At 43.8% G+C, this 20427-nt stretch overlaps 1 protein-coding gene across 2 annotated transcripts in view; it reads left to right on the top strand.

Moving 5' to 3' along the window:
- Positions 1 to 20427, top strand: part of SF3B1 (splicing factor 3b subunit 1) — a 112229-nt gene that overhangs the window by 29223 nt on the left and 62579 nt on the right. For both annotated transcript variants that reach the window (XM_075179974.1, XM_075179975.1), the window contains 6 exons: positions 15121 to 15358; positions 16221 to 16433; positions 17703 to 17824; positions 18476 to 18673; positions 18948 to 19049; positions 19177 to 19356. In XM_075179974.1, the coding sequence (XP_075036075.1) occupies positions 15121 to 15358; positions 16221 to 16433; positions 17703 to 17824; positions 18476 to 18673; positions 18948 to 19049; positions 19177 to 19356 (1053 nt within the window). The remainder of the gene's footprint in view (positions 1 to 15120; positions 15359 to 16220; positions 16434 to 17702; positions 17825 to 18475; positions 18674 to 18947; positions 19050 to 19176; positions 19357 to 20427) is intronic.

Below are 20427 nucleotides of genomic sequence, written 5' to 3'. Positions count from 1 at the left end.
GGAGGAATCATCCGTCCCTCCTGAGGTTCACAGTAGGGAACTCCCACTATCCGTTCCGGGCTCTTCCTTTCGGCCTCTCCACAGCTCCAAGGGTCTTCACGAAGATCATGTCAGTGATGGCAGCGTGTCTTCACCTACAGAGAGTTCAGGTCGTCTTATTTAGACGATCTACTCATCAAATCCTCCTCAGAGATTTGTTTACGTCAACACTTATCACTCACCATAGCAATCCTCGAGAGCCATGGGTGGGTGATAAACTTAAAGAAATCTCAGATGGTACCGTAACAACGCATGGTCTTCCTGGGGCTTATCATGGGTACCAGTTGGCAGAAGGTGTTCCTGCCTACGGAGAAGATCAGTTCAATCTGGGCTACAACAACTCGGGTCTTGTCCTCTCTCAATTCATTTGTGCATGCGGCTGCTTGGGAAGATGGTGGCCTCCTTCGAAACGATCCCCTTCGGTCGGGCTCATTCCCGATGCTTCCAGTGGGATCTGTTACAGAAATGGTCAGGATCCCACATACGCTTGGATCTCCAGAGGATCTTGCTGTCTCCAAGGGCGAGAGAATCGCTCCAGTGGTGGCTGAATCATGATCACATGTCGGTGGGCAGGTCCTTCGCTCCATGGTCATGGATCATAGCCACGACAGATGCCAGCCTGAGAGGTTGGGGGGCGGTAATCCTGCACCTCCGGCTCCAGGGACTTTGGTCGGTTCAGGAATCAGTCTTATCAATAAACGTGCTGGAGTTGAAGGCTATTCTTTTAGCCCTCCGGGGGGCCCAGTCCCTCCTCCAGGGCCACCCTGTCAGAGTTCAGTCCGACAATGCCACGGCTGTGGCATACGTCAACAGGCAGGGAGGAACCAGGAGTGCAGCGGCAATGAAAATTGCAGAACAGTATGTTCCAGCAATCTCGGCAGTATTCATTCCGGGAATAAAGAATTGGGAGGCCGACTACCTAAGTCGAAATCAAATGATGCTGGGGGAGTGGTCACTCCATCCGGAAGTATTTCAGTCTCTAGTTCAGAGGTGGGGTCTTCCGGATATAGATCTCATGGCCTCCAGACACAACAAAAAAGTTCCCAGGTTTTGCGCAAGGGCAAGAGACCCCTTAACGGTAGCGGTGGATGTTATGGAAATTCAGGTTGGGATACCTGTTTCCTCCGATTCCCATGCTTCTTCGCGTGCTCAGACGAGTAAGGCAAGGCGGTCTGCCGGTAATTCTAGTAGCTCCCTCATGGCCACGCCGAGTGTGGTACGCGGATATAATCTCAATGGCGGTAGGACAAGGATTTCGTCTTCCGTCGCGAGACCTTCTTCAGGGTCCCTTCCCTCACCAGAATTTACCTCCGCTCAATTTAACGGCATGGCTGTTGAAGCCAGACTTTGGAGGGCTAGGGGTTTTTCCTCCAGTGTAGTGAACACTGTGATGCGAGCTCGAAAGCCAGTTTCAGCTCGCATCTACCACCGGATTTGGCGAGCCTATATCAGATGGTGCGAAAATAGGACATGTCACACATCTTCCTTTCGTGTCCCTCGCTTATTGGCTTTTCTTCAGTATGGCCTGGAATCAGGGCTTCGTTTAGGTTCCCTAAAAGTTCAGGTATCGGCAATTTCAGTCTTTTTTTCAACTGAAAGCGGATTTGCCAGATATCAGGACTTTTCAGGGAGTCTTACATATTCAACCTCCCTATGTTCCACCTACAGCACCATGGGATATTAACCTGGTACTGGACATGCTTAAAGGGCCTCCTTTTGAGCCTTTACCTGAGGCAGATTTTAGGTGTTTGACCTGGAAGGTTGTTTTTCTTTTGGCAATTGCTTCGGCACGTAGGATGTCTGAATTGGGAGCTCTGTCTTGCCGGGAGCCATATTTGGTTTTTCATGAGGACAGAGCGGTTTTGAGAATGCTTCCCTCTTTTGTTCCAAAAGTGTTGTCTTCCTTCCATTTGAACCAGGAAATTGTAGTTCCGGTTTTTTCATCTACTTAGTCTGATCTGCAGTCTATGGAAAAGTTAGATCTGCTTAGGGCTCTCCGTATTTATGTCAAAAGAACATCTCAAATTAGACGAACATATTCCGTGTTTGTTCTCTATGAATCTAACAAAAGAGGCTGGCCAGCCTCTAAACAGTCCATTGCAAGATGGATTACGGCAACTATTAAGCAAGCTTACTTAAGAGCTAACCTTCCTGTGCCAGAGAGACTTACGGCCCATTCCACCAGATCGGTAGGGGCGTCATGGGCAGCAAGAAATGGGGCTTCTGCTGACCAGCTTTGCAGGGCAGCCACCTGGTCTTCTGCCCACACATTTTCCCAATTCTATCAATTTAATGTATTCGCTTCCGCGGATGCAAATTTCGCTCGTAGTGCTATACGAGCGGGGCTTTCAGAGCAGTCCCTTAGGGGACTGCTTTAGAATGTCCCCATGGTAAGCAGTGTCCCCCAGACTGGATGAAAGAGAAAAGAGGATTTATATACTTACGTTAAATCCGTTTCTCTGATTCTGTCTGGGGGACACTGCGATCCCTCCCTTCTGCCTTTCCTCTGTATGCTCTTGGTTGATTGACCTATCTCCTTGGGGCTTTTTAATTAACGGAGGAGGAAGAGGCGGGGGGATTGTAGAGGGGAGGGGTCTGTCAGCAGTGCTAAAGATTAACTAACTAGGTGCCAACTCCCGTGCTCCCCTCCACAACCCATGGTAAGCAGTGTCCCCCAGACGGAATCAGAGAAACGGATTTAACGCAAGTATATAAATCCTTTTTTTTTTTTTTTTTTTTTTTTTTTTTTTTTTACTAGCTATTGCATCAGCTCGTAGAGTTTCAGAATTGGGTGCTCTCATGACGTGAACCATATCTTATCTTTCACGATGATCGGGCGGTTCTCAGAGCGGTTCCTGCTTTCCTACCTAAGGTGGTGTACAGCTTTCATGTGAACCAAGAGATAGTGGTATTTAAAGTGACCCACAGTCCTTCACGGACAGGTTCCATGGAGTCCTTGGATGTGGTCAGGGCTCTAAGAATTTGTCAGGAGGACTTCAAAGATTAGCCGCACAGATTCGTTATTTGTTTTGTTTGACTCAGAATGGATGGCCAGCCTCTAAGCAATCGATTGCTAGATGGCTTCCTTATACTATTAAGCAGGCTTATGTCAGTGCTCACAGACCAGTGCCAGATCGTATTGTAGCCCATTCTATCCATTCAGCGATGGCATCCTGGGCTGCACGAAATGGGGCTTCCGCTGACCAGTTGTGCAGAGCTGCCACGTTGCCTTCGGTCCATACTTTCTACTAATATGTTGGTATCAGCAGACACGGCTTTTGGCAGTAGTGCTCTACGTGTCGGGCGGTCAGAGCGGTTCCTCCCATAAGGGGGCTGTTTTAGAACATCCCCAAGAGGATAAGAGAATTTTTATACTTACGATAAATCTGTTTCTCTTTCATCCAGTCTAGGGGACACTGCTTACCACGGGTTGTGGAGGGAGCTGGTGGAGTTGGCACCTAACTAGTTAACTTTTAGTACTGCCGACAGACCCCTCCCCTCTACAATCCCCATGGACTCTTCAGTTTTTTTCACGTGCCTTGGAGTTGGGCAGTGTTTTTTATTGCTTAGCGTAATTTTAAATTTTTTTATTTCTTTTATTTGATTTTTATTTTCACTACAGGTGGCAGCGCTGGAGTGTGTTCTATAATAGAGAACACACTCACGGCTTAGCAGCGCAGGCAGTCCCCTGTCAGATGAGAGCCAGCGGCTCTCACTGACAGGGACTGGAGGAGTAAAAGAAGGATGCCTAAATCGAGGAGTGACAAGCGGTCTCGGGGACCGCTGCACTCCTCCAGCCTCCCCGATAACCGGCGCTGCCATTACAGGCATAGTGCTCTGTATTAGAGGTCTCCACTATCTGCCACGCTCCATTTTTATTTTTTATTCGTTTTTGGAGCTACAGCTGCACCGCAGCAATGACTGAAGGGGGGGGAGCTAATGCATAGAGTTCCCCCCTCCTTCCACAGAGAGATGGTCTATCCCAGTCTTCTGGCGCCAAAGGAAGCCCGGGAAGAGAGAGCAGAGCTGAGGGAGCAGACACAGGACAAACTGCCGTAGACTTCTCCCCTTTGTGACCCCTGGGCTAAGTATCTGCTTATTTAACACACATATTGTTTTTCTGTGTAAAATAGTAGGCTAGTAAGGTTTACATTATAGTCTCCTACTTGCCTACAAACATTGGTGTTAACTATTACAAGTTAAACTTTTATTATATAGATTAGTTGTTACTTGTTATGCAATCTGTTTTTTTTCTGCATACATACCTCTCTCTATTCTCTCTGTTAATTTAGCTGTGTAAACTTTTTAGTCTGTGTGCTTGGTGTGCCTTCCTTTATAAAAATGACAGATAAGGGAAAGGGCCCTATTGCAAAATATTTCACTTGTTCAAAGTGTCAAGTAAAATTACCGTGTGGGCTGGGGGACCCTTTGGCGCTCTGTTCTGCCTGTGAAGCAGGGGCTTCCACTGTGCAAACCCATCAGTCCTCAGCCCCACTGACGGAGGAGCCGGCCTGGGTGGCCTCCCTGACAGTCGGTTTCCTCCTTAGCTCAGATGGTTTTACAATCTAACCAATTGCTTTCTAATATGGCTATTTCGGTGGCTAGTAATAATAATAGCACTCAGCTGGGCCTCCCTGTTACCACAGGGTCCATTGGAACGTCTTTACCAGGACCTTCCTCTTCCTTTTCAGACCAAACCCCTATTCCCACAGAAGCGGCATGGCCTACAGCTTTCCTTAAGCAACAAGTTAAGCTTATTTAAACCTTTGAGTCCCCAAACATCCCGTCCACTAAAAGAAAGAGACCTAGATCGGATAATCTTATCACGGTCCTTTCAGATTCTGAGGAATCTTCTGAGGATGAAGGGGCAGATTATTCCGATTCTGACCAAGTTCAGTCTTCGGAACAGGAGGATAGTTCTAAAAGCCAATTTGTTAATGATTTGGTCTTCGCAGTGAGACAGGCGTTGGACCTCCCAGAACCGGAGGATCCTACGCCTAGAGACAGAATTCTTTTTAAGAAGGCCAAAAGAAAGGCTAGCAGTTTTCCCCCTTCTAAGGAACTCAAAGACATTGCAGAAGGAGCATGGAAACAACCTGAGAAGAGGTTCTCGGTTCCCAGAAGATTCTCCTCCTTGTATCCCTTACAGGAGGAGGAGGTAATTTTTTGGGAAAGTATTCCAAAAGTAGATGTTCCCATAGCCCGTTTGGCTAAACACACCTTACTTCCAGCTCCTGGTTCAGCGTCCCTTCCGGATGCCAATGACCGGAAAGTTGAGTCCCAGCTGAAATCTATTTTTGCGGCTGCAGGTTCTTCCTTTTAGACCCACATTTGCTTCAGCTTGGGTTGCTAGAGCCATGGAAGTATGGGCAGACCAGCTGGCAGAGGCCTTACATGGCTCTGAATTACTCCCCCTGGCCTTACATTTGAAGGAGGCATCGGGGTACATTTATGAGGCGGCCCAAAAGTCAGCGGCCGTCTCTTCCTCTATACAGGCTGCATCCATTTCAGCCAGAAGAACTCTATGGCTGAAATCCTGGGAAGGAGATGCGGAATCAAAAAAGTCTGTTGAAATCATTACTTTTTCAGCAGCAGGTTTGTTCGGTCCGGAATTAGATACCTTGATATCCCAGGCAACTGGGTAGAAGAGTACTTCCTTGCCGGTTTTCCCGGGTAGAAGCCGGAAACTTAGGTTCAGCTCCTTTCCTCAGCCCTTTTGAGGATCCTCCTTGTCCAGAGGACAGTCATTTAGGGGAAAACAGCCCAATGCCCGAGGCTCTTCTTCTAGAGGTAGATCCTCGTTTTCGGCCAGGCCTCCAAGACACAGGAGAAGCCTGCGTCCTGGCGACCACTCGTTTCCCCAGGGGGAAACCCCAGTGGGAGGTCGTCTGTCTTTTTTTCTTCAACAGTGGACAGCGTCCTCCCAAGACTCTTGGATTCAGGGCATTATATCAAGGGGATACAGGATAGACCTGCTGGGCTCCATGCCCCATCGTTTCTTCGTAACCCCTCTACCCCGAGATCCATCCAGAAGACAGGCAATTCAGGATTGTGTCGCCTCTCTTCTCTCTCAAAGTTATCTGCAGGGTTCCAGAATTCTAAAAGGGACAGTGGTTTTATTCAAACCTGTTCCTTGTGAAGAAGCCGGACGGCTCCTTTCGACCCATCTTAAACCTAAAGAGCCTCAATGTGAGTCGACAGATTTCGGATGGAATCTCTGAGGTCGGTCATAAACGGTTTGGAGAAAGATCAATTTATGGCTTCCATAGACATAAAAGACGCATACCTCCACATTCCCATTTGTAAGGGCCATCAGTCCCTCCTCAGATTCACTGTAGGACCCTCCCATTATCAGTTTCGAGCCCTCCCCTTCGGCCTCTCCACGGCGCAGAGGGTTTTCACAAAAGTCATGTCTGTTATGGCAGCTCGTCTTCACCTTCTGGGCATTCAGGTCGTGCCTTATCTGGACGTCCTGCTCTTCAAATCCTCCTCAGAGAGTTGTTTGCGTTACCACTTGTCCCTTGCCTTGGCGGTTCTCAAGGGCCACGGATGGCTCATCAAATTGAAGAAATCTCAGATGGTTCCGTGTCAACGCATGGTTTTCCTGGGCCTCATCATGGACACCAGCCAGCAAAAGGTGTTCCTGCCTGTCGAAAAGGCCGCTTCAATTCAGAGCATAACATCCCAGGTCTTGTCCTCTCCCAGCCCCTCAATCCACTTGTGCATGCGGCTGCTGGGAAAGATGGTGGCCTCCTTCGAGACCATTCCCTTTGGTCGAGCCCACTCTCGCTGTTTTCAGTGGGACCTGTTGACGAAATGGTCAGGATCCCATCTACGCCTTGACCTCCAGAAGATCTCTCTATCCCCGAGGTCCAGAGAATCGCTCCAGTGGTGGCTGATTCAGGACCACATGACAGTGGGCAGATCCTTCTCCCCGTGGGCATGGGTCATAGCCACGACAGACGCCAGCCTGAAAGGTTGGGGGGCGGTAATCCTACACCTCCGGCTTCAGGGCCTTTGGTTGGTTCAGGAATCATCCCTATCCATAAATGTGTTGGAACTGAAGGCTATTCTTTTGGCCCTCAAAGGAGGACAATCCCTCCTCCGGGGCCACCCTGTCAGAATTCAGTCCGACAATGCCACGGCTGTGGCATATGTCAACAGACAGGGAGGAACCGAGAGTGCAGCGGCAATGAAAATTGCAGCCCAGATTTTGTCTTGGGCAGAACTTCATGTTCCGGCAATATCGGCAGTATTCATCCCAGGAATACACAATTGGGAAGCCGACTATCTCAGTCGCAACCAGATGATGCCGGGGGAATGGTCTCTCCATCCGGAAGTCTTTCAGTCCCTAGTACAGAGGTGGGATCTTCCGGACATAGATCTCATGGCCTCCAGACACAATAGGAAGGTCTTCACGTTTTGCGCAAGGTCAAGAGACCCCTTAGCGGTGGGAGTAGACGTCATGACCATGCCATGGGAGTTCAGGATGGGATACCGATTTCCTCTTATCTCCATGCTTCCTCGCGTTGTCAGACAGGGAGGCCTGCCAGTAATTCTAGTAGCTCCCTCATGGCCGCGCCGAGTCTGGTACGCGGACATAATCTCTATGGCGGAAGGACCAGGGTTTCGTCTACCATCTCAAGGAGACCTTCTCCTTAAGGGTCCATTCCGTCACCTGAATTTACCTCAGCTCAGTTTAACGGCATGGCTGTTGAAGCCAGGGCTAGAGGTTTTTCCCCCAGCGTGGTGAACACCATGATGCGAGCTAGGAAGCCAGTTTCAGCTCGCATCTTTCACTGGATTTGGAGAGCTTACATTAGATGGTGCGAAGGTAGGACTTGCCACTCATCCTCCTTTCGCCTCACTCGCTTGTTAGCTTTCCTTCAGGATGGCCTGGAGGCAGGTCTCAGGTTAGGTTCCCTAAAAGTCCAGGTATCGGCACTTTCAGTATTTTTTCATATGAAATTAGCAGATTTACCAGATATCAGGACTTTTCTCCAAGGAGTGCTGCATATTCAGCCTCCCTATGTTCCACCGACAGCACCATGGGACCTCAACCTGGTACTGGAAATGCTTAAAGTGCCCCCCTTTGAGCCCTTGCGTATGGCAGAATTAAAGTTGTTGAACTGGAAGGTCCTCTTTCTTTTAGCTCTCGCATCTGCTCGAAGAGTTTCGGAATTAGGAGCATTGTCTTGTCGGGAACCATATTTGGTTTTCCACGAGGACAGAGGGGTGTTAAGAACTTTTCCTTCCTTCATTCCGAAGGTAGTTTCGGCTTTTCACCTTAACCAGGAAATTGTAGTTCCGGCTTTTTCATCTACCTCCCAGTCTGATCACCAGTCTATGGCAAAGTTAGATGTGGTTAGGGCTCTCCGCATCTATGTCAAAAGAACTTCTCAAATTAGACGTACGGATTCTTTGTTTGTTCTTTATGACGCTAATAAGAGAGGCTGGCCAGCCTCAAAACAGTCCATCGCTAGATGGATTAGGGCAACCATTAGACATGCTTACATAAAGGCTAACCGTCCTGTGCCGGAGAGACTTACGGCCCATTCTGCCAGATCGGTAGGGGCGTCGTGGGCAGCGAGAAATGGGGTTTCTGCGGACCAGCTTTGCAGGGCAGCCACCTGGTCCTCTGTCCACACGTCTACAAAGTTTTACCAATTTAATATATTTGCATCTGCGGATGCAAATTTCGCTCGTAATGCTTTGCGAGCTGGATTTTCAGAGTAGTCCCACCCTTAGGGGGCTGCTTTAGAACGTCCCCATGGTAAGCAGTGTCCCCCAGACTGGATGAAAGAGAAAAGAGGATTTATGTACTTACGTTAAATCTGTTTCTCTGATTCCGTCTGGGGGACACTGCAATCCCACCCTCCTTCTGTTCTTCTGTGTGCTCTTGTTTGACTGACCTTACTCCTAGGGCTTTTTAATAAACTGACGAGTCCAGGGGGATTGTAGAGGGGAGGGGACTGTCGGCAGTACTAAAGTTAACTAGTTAGGTGCCAACTCCACCAGCTCCCTCCACAACCCATGGTAAGCAGTGTCCCCCAGACAGAATCAGAGAAACGGATTTAAACGTTAGTACATAAATCCTCTTTTCTTTGATTCTATCTGGGGGACACTTTGTTCCCTCCCTTCTGCTGTGTGATCTCTGTTTGGTTGTTATCCCTTCCTTGGGGCTGTATAACTTGTACTGGAAAGGCTAAACGGGGGATTTCAGAGGGGAGGGGTTTGTCAGCTTTCATACATTAACAAAGTTAGCCTGTTAAGTGTCAACTCCACCTCCACTCTCACAAACCCCATGGTAGCAGTGTCCCCCAGATGGAATCAGAAAAACTGATTTATCGTAAGTACAAAAATCTTTTTTTTTTTTTTTCCCAGCGTATAGGGGTTGTAGGTTTTTGTCTACTGTGCTGTCTATGGCAGCATTAACACTATCATTAATTGTATTCATTGTTTGTTAAATTAAAAGGTTTCTATCAACTGCTGCATAGTATGTGCTAGGAACTGGGAGGAGGTGTCAGGCAGCATATGTTGTTGCTCCCTGTTCTCCTCCGTATCTAACCCTCCAGATGGTGTGGGGATGCTTTCACTATCAAAACATTGTTACCATGGACTCATGTGGCTGCATTCATGCCGACAAATGGCAGTGCTGCCAAAACCACACTCTGGACGCCCAGCTGTTAATATTCCACCCATATATACAGAATAAGCCAGTCCTATGTACTTTACAGAATGCCTTTTCAAAACCTAGGGCCTCTTTTCAAAACCTAGGGCCTGATTCATTAAGGAAAGGAAAGCAAGAAAATTAGTAACTTTGAACCTGGGCAAAACCATGTTGCAATGCAAAGGGGTGCAAATTGGTTCCTTTTGCACATAACGAAACTACTGTGTCTTTTTATGTAGGAGGCAAATACTTTATAGCTTTATTTTTACACTGACATTAAAAGTTGATCTAGGACATGCTCTACCCCAATTATAAATCTCATGTTTTAAATTTGCCTCATCCTCCAATACAGCATGGTTTTGCCAAGGTCCAAAGTTAATCATTTCTTTTGTTTTAATTTCCTTAATGAATCAGGCCCATAGTGTTAATACATTTGGGTAATTTAAAGGACACCTAGATAAAATATGGGATTAACTGTAGAAGCTGCAATCTGAGTTTAAATGACTTGACAGTGTGAATTTTAAAAAACAAACTTAGTATCCAGTTGATGTTGCAGTAGCTGGTCTTTCTGCAAAAAACTGCTATTTGTTACAAAATTGAAGTCCATTAAGAGACTACATGAATATGGAGACGAGTTTTAAACAGCTTCAGGTCTCCTTAGGGATGGGAATTAAATCTGGAGTAGCCATGGCTTCGTTCTCCTGGGCGCTCAAAATCTGGATGGATAATCTGTTTAGAACAAATGCCGGCTACTTTTTCTTTAAATGTCTTTAGAGTGTGGAAATCATGATTGGAATTTTCTTTGTAAGGCATTTTGGATATAATTACACATTCTGCTAAAAGTGTAGTTTCAACAGCTGTGGCCAAGAAAGCCCTTTGGCTGTGTTCCGAGTGGCAGATCAGTCAAAACTTTTCAAGGTGGTTATCTGTTTGTGGACAATCTGACTACAATGATACAGAAAGTCAAAGAAGATAAATTAACATTTTCCACTGGATTGTAGAAGACCATTTTGTGCTTCAAGACCTTTTAAAGAGGCTCAAAACTATCGTCCTGGCAAACGGTATGCAGCAAATAAATCCAGACAGCTCAGAACACAGCATAGAACAAAACACTCAAAGTAATTTTCTACAGAAACATGGTTGCATCATAAGTACACTGAAGTCTTACCTTGTGTCAGCTCAACAATTGCAATTTCTGGGAATACAAATAGATGCAGCTGAAGACAAAGCATCATTGTTAGAGGAAAAACTTGTGAAGATTCAGTGTCTGCAACAATCTTAATGAGGGATTTTCTCATGCTAGAGATGGCATATGAGTTTTCTTCAAGTATAGAGGTATTCGATCAGTGGGAATGCAGTCGAGAATATCTGGATCAACCTATAAGATTTACACAGAGCACCAGGTAGTAGCTTGATGGGTGGATGGATAAAACTTTAGGAAAGGGGAAGAGGACAAGGAAAGATTATGCCTCTCTGAACCGGTCATTAACGGTGTCCGTTCCGGTTCTAAGCTTGTGGTGCTCATCTGTATACAGAAGTAGTACAATGGCTAAAAAAGCAAAAGAAACTTCATGCAAACATTCTGAAAGCAAGAGTAGTGTGGCATGCAATATAACATTTTCTACCTTAGTTGAAGCATGCGCTTCTCACAATGTTCTGAGATAACTGGATGGTGGTGCCTGTTCAGAAATCGGCAAGGAGGCACCAAAAGCAAAGAAAGGATCCCACTTAAGGGTTAAACCGGTGTTAACAGAAGGGAGGGGCAAAGAATATCCAATAAATACTTGTTCAATGGTCAAAATAAAATATTAATAAGAAATTAGTAACCAGTGAAATGATATGCAGCAAACAGCACTAGCCACTGCAGCTAGTCAGGAGCCTATCGTAAAGCCCAGAAAGATTGATACCCAAAAAACCCAGAAAAGACTGCACTGTGGAAAGCTGCTAAATGAGATAAATATTTAAATATTGAGTGACTCCCATACATAATCAAATTGATAGGTTCTTAAATAAAAAAATTTATTTTAATTTTAAACACACAAAAAAATGTACAAAATGCCTTCATACAAAACAAGTAACTACTTGGTCAGTTTTGCTTGACCCTTAATAATGTCCCGGCTCCATAAAACACAGTGACCATTAATTTGTGGAGTAGCGAGAATGATTTTATGGTGATCAACCACTCATGTTTTTGTCTAATAATTCCAAGGAATCCTATTTATATAGGAGTGAATGTTTCACAAAAGTTCCAGTGCAACAGAGGCTTAAATTCCTGGTAATAGTAATACTCTAGGCGTTTTACATATCCTCCCCTTATGCCTCTAAAAATGTTGCTAAGTAGTTATTTCTGTTCCAGAATCCATTCCAGATAGAATACAAATTAATTCCTCTTACTAGTACCAGCCATAAATTCACCACCCTCCAGAGGGAATTTGGAAACCTCCAGCATCCAGTGCACAGTCAGACTCCTCTGTCCGTCAGTTGAGTTGCCCTGTATTACTGATGGTTTGTTTCCACAAATGCTGTCTGGCTGGAAACCGTTTACCATAGAAAAGTTCCTCCCAATAGGCGAAGGGAATACATCAACAGGTCATAACTTCATGTCTGCATCTGAATACACAGCTGACGTGTTTCGTGCTGGGCTCAGCACTTTCTCAAAGCCTTTTGAGAAAGTGCTGAACCCAGTACGAAACTATAAGAAAGCAAGATTTGTTCTTGGTGCTCTTGCCCAAGGTAGTTTTCACATTCCATATCAAGCAAAAAATTATATTGCCATCTTTGTCCTAAGCAAACTACTAAAAATGAGAAGTTTACGTACTCTAGACCTGGTCAGAACAGGTTTTCTCTTGATAATAAAGGAATTCAGAAAGGTGGATCAGCTCTTTTTACTTCCTGAGTGTCCATAACAAGGGTATGCTCTATCCAAATATACTCTTGTAAGGTGGGTTAGAGAAATAATTTCATGGGCCTATACTTCCGCCTGGCTACTGCATCAAGGGTATTCACAAATGTTCTCGACGTTACTCAAGGCCCATATGGACACGGTTGCTCAGATCATGGAGGCTCACAGTTGGCTTATAAATTAACAGAAATCCAACCTGGTACCAATCCAGAGAATTATTTTTCTCTGGTTGTCAACACCAAACAGAGGGTGTTCTTGCCATCTAGGTCAAAATTGTTTCCTTACAAAGATTAATCCTCTCTCTTGGCTCTCAAGCAAGACCTCTGTGCTATTTTGCATGATGGTCCTAGGTAAGTAAAGTGGTCTCTACTAACAAGCCCATAAAAATTGCCACTTGAGGGAGGATTTTTATTTGTTTTTTTCCCCCCTATATATCTCACCTTCTCTTTCCCTCCCTGAGTTTTTTTTATCTTGGTTGGCTGTTGAAGACCAAGAGGTTCTCTAATCGGATTAACAAGGCTAGCAAGCATATTTGCCCACAATTACCACAGAGACTGGAAGATTTACATTGCTTGTTGTGAATTAAAGGGGTTTCCTACCTTGTCTTTCATGCTGGACCAATTTGCTGCAGTTCCTGCAGGACAGGTCTCTGCCCTTTCGCAGTCTCTACACCCCTTCAGTCTTGCTGTTGGTCATCTCTTCTGCCAAGAGATTTTCAGAGCTAGGAGCTTTGTCTTGTAGATCAACGTTTCTTATTTTTCTGAGAACAGGGTGGTGTTTAGGACCAAGCTTTGAATTTCAACTTAATGTGGTCTCTAAGTTCCAGATTTGCACAGGATGGAAAACCTTTTAGTCATTTGACATTCATAAGAGAAGCTGGCAAGCCTCTAAACAGACCATTGCCCTGTGGATTACTTTGGTAATTTGCCAGGCCTACATTGGAGTGGGATAGCCTGTACCTGAATATGTGAGAGCACTTTCCACAAGGTCGAGTGGCGCTTCGCAGGGCCTCCACTGAACAGTTGTGCCGGGTGGCCACCTGGTATTCCTTGCACATCTTAACCTTTCTGCAGGTTTTATACTTTGGAGACAAAATGTTTTGTACCCTCCCTTATGGACAGCTTTGGGATGTCCCTATAGTCTCCAGTGCCCCCATGGATGGTAAAGAAAATAGGATTTTTGTACTTGCCGTTATATCCGTTTGTCTAAATCCATCATGGGAACACTGTGTTTCACACAGAGTGCAAAGGGTGGGAACGCAGTGTAAACACACACACCCCACCCCAATCAAGGGAGCAGTATCCACCGGATAGATTTGAAGTAATGGATTTAACGATAAGCACACAAATCTGTCTATGTACGCATGTGTGTTCTGAGACTTGCTGCTTTAAAGTTCAAGGATTCAGCCCTGTAGGTCTCCTTTCAGAAGAGACTTCCACCAATACCTGAAGTACAGGATTGTTTGCAGGGGGAGCTCTATGTGAAACCCCTTAATAGTGTTCATTGGGGCCTATACTTTGTATTGACAGAGTTGCAACGGTCTTCCATTGTATCATTGGAGTCTGTAGAGTTTAAGTTTTAGTATCTTATATGGAATGTCAACAGCGAGTTTCACAGCTGGGAGCTGTCTTGCAGATGACCATACTTCATTTTTCATGATTATAGGGCCTCCCTTTGGAGAAGGCCTTCTCTTCAGTTTTTTTGGCAGTTCCCACCACAATTGGGATAACCATTACATAGTTGGTTTTTCCGATGAAGGGGATTCACTTCTCTTGGATATTGTCAGGTGCCTGGGGACATATATTGATAGAACTTCAGAGTTTAGAAAACTGATCACCTTTTTGGTCTACTATGATGCACATACGAGAGGTTGGCCTGCATCCAAGCAAACTATTGTTAGATGGCTCTTCAACTGTTAGACAGGTTTGCATTACAGCAAGGAAGCATGTTCCTGAAAATGTGAAGCCAGTCTACCAGATCGGTGATTGCCTTCTGGGCAGCGCGGCATGGGGTCGCGGCTGAGCAGTCTATCCAATCATCTGTCCATACTTTAACAAAGTTTTACTGATTCAATAATTTTGCATCCAGAGATGTGCTAGTTTTGGGCGTACAGTTTTGCACACGGTACCTTTCAGAGTATACCTTTTTGTATGGACATCTTCGGGAAGTTCCCATGGTACCAGTATCTCCCAATTGGATGTATGAGATGAGGATTTTTGTAATTGAAAGAATTCTCAGAATTCCCCCCCATATGTTGTAATTTGTCTGTTATGGGAGCATATTGTCCCTCAATTGTCTGTGTGTTGGTCTCTCCACCGCATGGTTCCAGTGTTCTACACTGGATTTCAATACAAGGATTTAATGTAATGAAAATATACTATTTTATACAAATGTTCTAATTGTTATCTACGTGTGACCAAATGTCTGAACATGCAATGTAACTTTAAATTCAAGCTTTTATGATTACTCTGCAAAATGTACTCCTATTTATCCTTTTCTTTCTTGACAGACTCCTGGGCACACTCCTTCATTAAGATGGGATGAGACCCCTGGCCGTGCAAAAGGAAATGATACTCCTGGAGCCACTCCAGGCTCAAAGATTTGGGATCCTACTCCTAGCCATACACCTGCTGGAGCTGCAACTCCTGGACGTGGCGATACTCCTGGGCATGCAACTCCAGGTCACGGAGGTGCAACCTCCAGTGCACGTAAAAATAGATGGGATGAAACACCTAAAACAGAACGTGGTAAGCCTGCAGACTTGCAGTGAAATTCTAGGTGCCTCTTATTAAGGGAGGCACAGTGGTGACAGTGTACTGGCCACACACTGTTTATTACAAGAACATCTGTAAGTTAGTCTCCAGATTGCAGATTTTATTATAAGTGTTTACCATTTAAATTGTTTCTGCATTTGCAGACATGCACAATATCATATACAGATATTTTCTTTTAGAGTTAGTTTTTATACTATTCCACTGTTTGTGTTTTTTTTTGTATTTATATTGGTTATAATAAAATACTATTTGCATTTTAGACAGAGCCCGTCTTTTTTTTTTTTGTTTTTTATTTTACTTCTTTACCATGGTTGGTTTCCTTGGCGCACCTGGTTTTCTATTTAATTTCTTTTTTGCAAGGAGTGGCACCCTTGATTGGGTATGTGACAAGGAACAGACATTTTGATTTATTTTTTCAGTTGTTTGATGGCATATATTTACTTTTGGGTTTTGAGTGCTCAAGATAAGTTATTTAATTTTTCACAGTGGTGACAAAAGCTGCCTTGCACCACTGGGAATTTGAGTTAGATTGTGAAAAATGTGTATCTGTTCTCTTGTGGGTTTCCTAACGGCTTGTTTACACCATTTGTAATTCTGTTTTGTAAAGTTTAAACAAATTGCATTTAAAATACATTATACTTAATGGAACTTGTTCACACCTACGTGTTAAGTACAGAAGCCCTTTTGTGTGTTTTTAAAAGAAAAGTGATCAGTTAACACTACCTTAATCCTAGGTGAGAAGGGACACCAGACAGAAGCTAATTTCCACTATCTTAGGATAGTTTCATTTACTTAAAGAAAATTAACATCATTATTTTTATTTTTTAAATCTCAGATACTCCGGGTCATGGAAGTGGTTGGGCCGAGACTCCACGTACAGACCGTGGTGGCGAATCGATTGGTGAAACCCCTACACCTGGAGCAAGCAAAAGGAAGTCTCGTTGGGATGAAACTCCAGCTAGCCAGATGGGAGGCAGCACTCCTGTTTTGACACCAGGGAAAACACCAATTGGGACACCAGCAATGAATATGGCGACTCCTACGCCAGGTATGTATAATTAACTTGGAAATTTCTTTGCCTAATATCTGCCATATGGTAGGATGAAACTGTGATGTAGGGTGGAAATCGCAGGTGTAATGATTGCTTCAGTTGCTTGAGGTGTCATGTTTGTGCTGTGGTACATTCATGGTTACCCTATTACTATTGATGCTGTTTACGAGTAGCAGCATTGTCAGTGCCAATAATAAAGCAGTACTTGGTGGATAGCATTTCTGTGAAGCTACCAGTGCATCAAGGGTGAAACGAGAAGAGACCGTGTAAGATGAAAACGCAGAAACAAGTCACTGTAGGAACTTTGCTTAGCCACAACTGTCCTTTCCCAAGTATTATAACTGAACCTCCAGCCTCTTCTGGCAGTAGAAAAGGTCGCTGCTTTCATGCTGCACAGGTAATGTGATTTAACTACCAACTTCAAGTAGATGTGAGTAGACTAGTGTCTGTACTTGATATCCTGTTGTAAACAGGGCTACGACTTAAGTACTCCATGTGCAGTGGCAGCTACTGTCACCAAGGAGGCAGTTCAGATCACCAAATGAACTGTTTGGCAGTAGCAATGACTGTTGATCACAATGCCAGTTGAACTCCTTTGGTCTTGCAACTGTATTGAGATGGTATTAGATCTTCTAAACAAGCCAGTCTTTGATATGACACCACTTTGTAATGTCCCACTGCTCTCACAAACTTTAACTGATTTAAAGTTTGTTATAAAGTGTTGGATGCAGGGCACATAGCTGATCTAAACAGCATCCATCTCTGTCGTCCGCATACTGCAATGTCATTATCGGGTTGTTCATCAAAAACTAGTACACTATTTCTTTGTACACAATTTTGATCTGCTAGAGAAGAAAGATATTTGCAGTATGACAGTTGTAGGATTTTCACTTAAATGGCTTACAATACACACACTTTGCTCCAATTCAATCTGGTCATTTTTGGCAGAAAATGCTTTACCAAAAACTGTTTAATTATTATTAAATCTGGTCATCTACATGTAATTGTAATCATCTCCCACACAAATGTCTTCTCTTTGTGCAAGTCGTCCCATATGAAGTTCCACTTGGAAAGTGGCATTCATACTGTTTAGGCTCATGGGCAAGCTATGATCTATGACTGTCACTGATCGTTCAATGTGTTGGGAGACCTGCATAAAAAGGATGAAAATATTTGTTAGGGTGTACAAAGAATCAGCAGAATTGTACATAGATGTTTATTCATAATATGCACAAAACCAAAAATGTTGCAACAATTTATTTCTAGGACACATAATGAGTATGACTCCTGAACAGCTACAAGCATGGAGATGGGAGCGTGAAATTGATGAAAGAAACCGTCCACTATCTGATGAAGAGTTGGATGCAATGTTCCCAGAGGGTTACAAGGTAATTTAAACTCTTTCAAACATAGAAATTGAGAAATTCAGAAATCGGAACCTGATAGTGTAGACCTTGAGCCATAGATTCCTTCCAGCTCTGGGTACCAAAATTAATGTGTACTATTAAGATAATGTCTTGGTGCTTTAATTTCAATTGTTTAATCTTTTATGAATTCTAGGCAATAAAATGTGAAATGACATAGATACAAAAATTAAGAACACAAAAATAATGCGGCGAGCTGCATATCACAATCCGTTAAATAAAATTGTACCAAGTAAGGATGATAAAGTATTTCTAGAATTCATATTTAGAAGAAAGTGTACATAAAATCAGCTTTACATAATTAAAAGGAAGAACATCCCTTTGAAAATCCCCTCCACATAATCAAATCCTTTCTATATTCACTTCACTACTTATTTAGATCAATAAATATTTTATACTTGTGCAATATGCAATTTCTTGAAGCTTAATGTTCACTACATACTCTGGTGGAGCAGTGATTGCAAACCTTCATGAAGAACAGGTTTTGGGGTTGTTGTTGTTGTTTTTGTTTGTTTTTTCCTTTATACCAAAAATAGTAATTCTAGGTATTTGGGGGGAAAAAGTGTATAATTACTTTGTGATATATTTTTTCATATGCCTTTTCGTTGTTTGCAGGTTCTTGCCCCTCCTGCTGGATACGTTCCCATACGTACACCTGCCCGTAAGTTGACTGCAACACCAACACCTTTAGGTGGCTTGACTGGGTTTCATATGCCTACTGAAGACAGAACCATGAAAAGTGTCAGTGATCAACCATCTGGAAATCTTCCATTCCTTAAACCTGATGATATTCAATACTTTGATAAACTGCTGGTAAGTAATTTTTTGTTTTTCACTGGGGTGTAGATAAGATTGTACATAAGTTAACCAATTATGTAATTTTGGAAGTTGGGCAGTAAATTTGAATAAGGTTTCAGTGTTTTTAAAACAAAATGCACTTTAACTTGCATTGAATAACTGATTTCAATGTTAGATGTTTTGCAGTTTTAGAGAAAAGTGCAGCACATTCTGGTATATCTGGTTATGTTATATAGTAACTGTAAGGTGAAGGATGTTTGTTGTTTATTTTATTCTGTCATCATTCCAGGTAGATGTTGATGAATCCACACTTAGTCCAGAAGAACAAAAAGAGAGAAAAATTATGAAGTTGCTGCTTAAAATAAAGAATGGTACACCTCCAATGAGAAAAGTATGTATTGTCATAAAGTATTTTAGAAGAGCTGTGTGATGTGTAACTTTTTGTGGGTAGACTTGTTTTGTTTCTCCTCTAACCTTATTCCCACTTATTTTCCTTAACTTTTTTTTTTATTTTTTAGGCAGCTTTGCGGCAAATTACAGACAAAGCCCGTGAGTTTGGAGCTGGGCCGCTATTCAATCAAATTCTGCCCTTGCTAATGTCGCCAACGCTTGAAGACCAAGAAAGACATTTACTTGTTAAAGTTATTGACCGAATCTTGTACAAGCTTGATGACTTAGTCCGACCTTATGTACACAAGGTATACAAAATGGCGCTTACTGCGTTAACAGCAATGTATATTGTCTCATAGTTTGTAATATGTAATTTACTTTAAAGAAAGTACCATGATCTAGATTTCAAGGATCCCTAACTGAAATTAAAGAATGAAGGTGACATACTTTGTCTGCAAAGTGCACAGAATTGCAGGAGCATGATAGCCCTATTTAACGAATTACTAACTGTAATTGTCTGGACTTTATTGCATTACATTATTGTGATAAGGAAAGCGGAGTGTACTCGGGCAGAGGATTTCACATGTTTGGATGCAAGAATCATGAAATTGCTTCACATCCAACTGCTTCTTTAGCCATGTACACACACTGCTGCTGGGCCTTGTAACCAACTGCAAGAAATTATTTCTCTTGCACATACAGTTGGGGGACAATGCTCACCATGGTGTATAGAGGGCACTGTGTGGAGTTAGGCACTGAAAAGACCAGTTTGGCCTGCTGCCTTCTATGCCCCCTCTGGCCAGAGATATTCTGTTTTATTTCACTGCCTCTGGAGTAGGCACGTAGTTTAATTTAGATTTTATTTATTTTATAAAAAAAAATTCTAACAGCAGTGTTCACAGCCTGATCACTGCAGCAGGCAGGGAGAGCGCCTATAGCGCTTAAAGCCGCACTTTCTCCTACTTTGGATAAACACTGAAATGGGCTCCCTGACAGAAGTGGTCACACGGCAAGTGACTGGGGACCCAGTGCTGGACCAGCATAGCAGGCGGACTGCTCCTGGAGCCGCGGCAAGAGGTAAGAAGCGTTTCTCACAGCGGGAAGCAGTCGGCAAGAAACTCTCCCCGCTGATGCAGGACGGGCGCTGCCATTAGGCAGAGATCGCCTTTACTGCTGAGGTTCCCCGCAAGCCAGCTGGAGTATACCAAGTTCCTCCTCCCATGGGAATGGCAGTGAATTCTTGAGGATGGCGCGCTTTGAGTAGCGCTAGCGGACAACACATTCTAACAGGTTTTCCCCTAATATAAGAGAGAGGGCAAAACGCTGTTAAAGTAAACAAAACAGAAGGAGAGCCAGTGAAAGGAGAATGTGTTTGAGGA

Source organism: Mixophyes fleayi, chromosome 7, assembly GCF_038048845.1.
Source record: "Mixophyes fleayi isolate aMixFle1 chromosome 7, aMixFle1.hap1, whole genome shotgun sequence".
NCBI lineage: Eukaryota > Metazoa > Chordata > Amphibia > Anura > Limnodynastidae > Mixophyes > Mixophyes fleayi.
Note: the sequence above shows the minus strand (reverse complement) of the source record. Positions and strands in the feature narration are given on the sequence as shown.